Source organism: Salmo trutta, chromosome 12 (assembly GCF_901001165.1).
Source record: "Salmo trutta chromosome 12, fSalTru1.1, whole genome shotgun sequence".
Classification (NCBI taxonomy): Eukaryota; Metazoa; Chordata; class Actinopteri; order Salmoniformes; family Salmonidae; genus Salmo; species Salmo trutta.
Window position 1 is genome coordinate 96,259,580 of NC_042968.1, and position 4,422 is coordinate 96,264,001.

General features: G+C 51.7%; 1 protein-coding gene across 1 annotated transcript in view; it reads right to left on the reverse strand.

Moving 5' to 3' along the window:
• Nucleotides 1–1,040: 1,040 nt before the first annotated feature.
• aldocb (aldolase C, fructose-bisphosphate, b) overlaps nt 1,041–4,422 on the reverse strand; it is a 15,492-nt gene continuing 12,110 nt past the window's right edge. Inside the window, exons 6-8 of the mRNA XM_029770416.1 lie at nt 2,543–2,717; nt 2,059–2,258; nt 1,041–1,665 (exon numbers count right to left, since the gene is read on the reverse strand). Coding sequence (XP_029626276.1) covers nt 1,573–1,665; nt 2,059–2,258; nt 2,543–2,717 — 468 coding nt within the window. The 3' untranslated portion in view covers nt 1,041–1,572. The remainder of the gene's footprint in view (nt 1,666–2,058; nt 2,259–2,542; nt 2,718–4,422) is intronic.

Genomic DNA, 4,422 nt, shown 5'->3' on the forward strand with positions numbered 1-4,422 from the left:
TAGAGAACAACAAACAAACAAAGGAACATCAACAAACGTACACAGTATTCCAACACAGTAGTGACTGACTTACTGGTCCCCCTATAAACCCCACAATCCACCCAGACCAGCCAATAGGATTCACCCTCACCTCCGGACTGTTCCACCGGTGGGGGGGAGAGGGGGTGAGTAAGACACAGAAGCATCACATAATAACTACACGGTCGCTCTCACAACACAACACATAATAACACATTGATTGTGTACTTTAAAGCTAGCATTGTAAACAGAGGAGTGCAGTAGTCCTAGACAACACACTGGGTCATTCCCACAAACTGTTAAAACACACTGGGTCATTCCCACAAACTGTTAAAACACACTGGGCCCATTCCCACAAACTGTTAAAACACACTGGGCCATTCCCACAAACTGTTAAAACACACTGGGCCATTCCCACAAACTGTTAAAACACACTGGGCCATTCCCACAAACTGTTAAAACACACTGGGCCATTCCCACAAACTGTTTTAGATGGTAATAAAGTTATTATCAGTAGTTTATTGATCGATTGATTGACTGATTGATAGCGAGATAGTTAGGTGTGTGAGAAACAGACAGAGGTTAGAGGATGAGACTTGGTGGTCAGTGGTTAGCTGTTTGTCTGTCTGTCCTTCCACCCTTTGTGTTCAGTCTCTAGCTGACATTGGTACCTCTCTCTCTCTCTCCCTCCTCTCTCTCTCCCTCCTCTCTCCCTCCTCTCACTCTCCCTCCTCTCACTCTTTCTCTCTCTCCCTCCTCTCTCTCTCTCCCTCCTCTCTCTCTCTCCCTCCCCTCTCTCTCCCTCCCCTCTCTCTCTCATCTCTGTCTCTCTCTTCTTTTGCTCTCCCTCCTCTCACTATCTCCCTCCTCTTTCTCCCTCCTCTCTCCTCCTCCTCCTCTCTCACTCTCTCCTCCATCCTTTCACACATAACTCTCCCCTCACTCTTATTCTCTCCCTCCTCTCTCATCCCTCTCCTCTTTCTCCCTCCTCTCTCATCCCTCTCTTCTTTCTCATTCCTAACTGGAACTCAACACTTCACACCCTGATGTCTGTCTGATGTAATCTAGTATCTGATTGGTCCCTATCTGATGTTATCTTCTCTCTGGTTGGTCACTGTTTGATGTAATCTAGTATCTGATTGGTCCCTATCTGATGTTATCTTCTCTCTGGTTGGTCACTACTATAGACCAGAGCCCTATGGCACCCTATTCCCTACATAGTGCACTACTGTAGACCAGGTCTGTACACCCTATTCCCTATATAGTGCACTACTTTAGACCAGGTCTGTATAGGGAATAGGATTCCATTTGGGACTTTGACTTAATAAAGCTTCTTCATGATACCGCCCTCTCGCCCTTCAGCATCCTTACGTAATCACCATCCTCTTCATCAATTAACTCCCCATACTAATTAATACTCATATTAACCACATCGGTATGTTGCCATGACAACGATGGTGTTTCTAAAATACGGTAGACAACGCGGGTCTGTGATTGGTGGGCGAGGGGAGGGGCTGCAGCGGTGGGTTGTGATGTTGGCGTGGCCTCGGGTGTTCAGTACGCGTGATTGGCCACGTAGAGAGACTGTCCCGCTGCTCCGCTGTCTCCTGTTGACTCATACTTCCCCTGGGCAGCCAGACCGTTCACCTGGAGGACAGGAGGGGTGGGGGGGTGGGGGGAGAGGAGGGGAGGGAGGGGGAGTGGGGAGGAGGGGGAGGGGGAGAGGAGGGAGTGGGGAGGAGGGGGGAGTGGAGAGGAGGGGGGAGTAGGGAGGAGTGGGGGGAGGAGGGAGTGGGGAGGAGGGGGGAGTGGAGAGGAGGGGGGAGTAGGGAGGAGGGGGGAGGGAGGGGAGTGGGGGGGGAGGAGGGGAGTGGGGAGGAGGAGGGAGGGGAGTGGGGAGGGGGAGAGAAGGGAGGAGGGAGAGGAGTTACATTGATAGATAGAAGAGATGGATAGGTGGTAGAAGACAGATGTAGAGTTAGATAGAAGGTCCTGTACTGAAGAGTTATTTTGTACCCACACCCCATCTCCTCCACCCACCTCAGCCCGTTTAAGGAACTCCTCGGCAGCAGCCTTCTCGTTGTCTCTCTCTCCTCTCCAGGCGTTGAGGGCTGAGGCCTGCAGGGCACGACCGTAGGAGAAGGTCAAGGCCCAGGGTTTACCCAGAGGACAGGTGTTGATCGCATTCAGGTTAATACTGGCCTCCTCCTCTGACTGGCCCCCTGACAGGAACGTCACACCTGAGGAGGGAGGGAGGGAGGGAGAGAGAGAGAGAGAGAGAGAGAGAGAAGAGGAAGGGAGGGAGGGAGGGAGGGAGAGAGAGAGAGAGAGAAGGAAGGGTGGAGAAGGAAGGAAGAATAGACACGCATGCAGTTAGATATAGACAGAATGTAAAACATTCACACAAATATAAAGTGTCTATGTGAGCATGCATGTCTGTGTGTGTGTGTGTGACTGTGTGTGTGTGTGTGTGTGTGTGTGTGTGTGTGTGTGTGTGTGTGTGTGTGTGTGTGTGTGTGTGTACCTGTGACGGCAGGGGGTACGGTGCGGCGGAGGGCAGTGACCGTAGCCATGGCGATCTCCTCATTAGTGTATTTTTGGGGGCAGGAGTGTCCAGGAGTCACCATGTTGGGCTTCAGCAGGGTCCCCTCCAGATAGACATGGTGGTCTGACAGGGCCTTGTACACCGCAGACAGAACCTGCAGACAGACAGATAGACATGGTGGTCTGATAGGGCCTTGTACACCGCAGACAGAACCTGCAGACAGACAGATAGACATGGTGGTCTGATAGGGCCTTGTACACCGCAGACAGAACCTGCAGACAGACAGATAGACATGGTGGTCTGATAGGGCCTTGTACACCGCAGACAGAACCTGCAGACAGACAGATAGACATGGTGGTCTGATAGGGCCTTGTACACCGCAGACAGAACCTGCAGACAGACAGATAGACATGGTGGTCTGACAGGGCCTTGTACACCGCAGACAGAACCTACAGACAGACAGATAGACATGGTGGTCTGATAGGGCCTTGTACACCGCAGACAGAACCTACAGACAGACAGATAGACATGGTGGTCTGACAGGGCCTTGTACACCGCAGACAGAACCTGCAGACAGACAGATAGACATGGTGGTCTACAGACAGACAGATAGATAGACATGGTGGTCTGATAGGGCCCTGTACACCGCAGACAGATAGACATGGTGGTCTGATAGGGCCCTGTACACCGCAGGCAGACAGATAGACATGGTGGTCTGATAGGGCCCTGTACACCGCAGACAGAACCTGCAGACAGACAGATAGACATGGTGGTTTACAGACAGACAGATAGACATGGTGGTCTACAGACAGACAGATAGACATGGTGGTCTGATAGGGCCTTGTACACCGCAGACTGAACCTACAGACAGACAGATAGACATGGTGGTCTAATTGGGCCCAGTACACCGCAGACTGAACCTACAGACAGACAGATAGACATGGTGGTCTGATAGGGCCTTGTACACCGCAGACAGAACCTACAGACAGACAGATAGACATGGTGGTCTGATTGGGCCCTGTACACCGCAGACAGAACCTGCAGACAGACAGATAGACATGGTGGTTTACAGACAGACAGATAGACATGGTGGTCTGATAGGGCCTTGTACACCGCAGACTGAACCTACAGACAGACAGATAGACATGGTGGTCTGATTGGGCCCTGTACACCGCAGACTGAACCTACAGAGAAAGAGGGAGACGGAGAAAGAGAGGTCCGAAACTCATATCATGTTCAACAGGTTGCCAGGTTGGAATAGGGTTGGGTTAGTGTTAGGGTTGGGTTAGGGTTGCCAGGTTGGGTTAGTGTTAGGGTTGGGTTAGGGTTTCCAGATTGGGTTAGGGTTGCCAGGTTGGGTTAGTGTTAGGATTGGGTTAGAGTTTCCAGATTGGGTTAGGGTTGCCAGGTTGGGTTAGTGATAGGATTGGGTTAGGGTTTCCAGATTGGGTTAGGGTTGCCAGGTTGGGTTAGTGATAGGATTGGGTTACGGTTTTCAGATTGTGTTAGGGTTGCCAGGTTGGGTTAGTGATAGAATTGGGTTGGGTTGATAGGTTAGGTTATTGTTAGGGTTGCCAGGTTGGGTATTATTGTTAGGGTTTCGGGATTGGGTTATTGCCAGGGTTGCCAGGTTGGGTAGTGTTAGGGTTGCCAGGTTGGGTTAGTGATAGGGTTGCGTTTGTGTTAGGGTTGCATTAGTGTTAGGGTTGCGAGGTTAAGTTAGTGCCAGGTTGGGTAGCGCTAGGGTTGCCAGGTTGGGTAAAGGGCACCAGGTTGGGTCAGGGGCGCCAGGTTGGGTCAGGGTCGCCAGGTTGGGTCAGGGTCGCCTGGTTGGGTCAGGGGCGCCAGGTTGGGTCAGG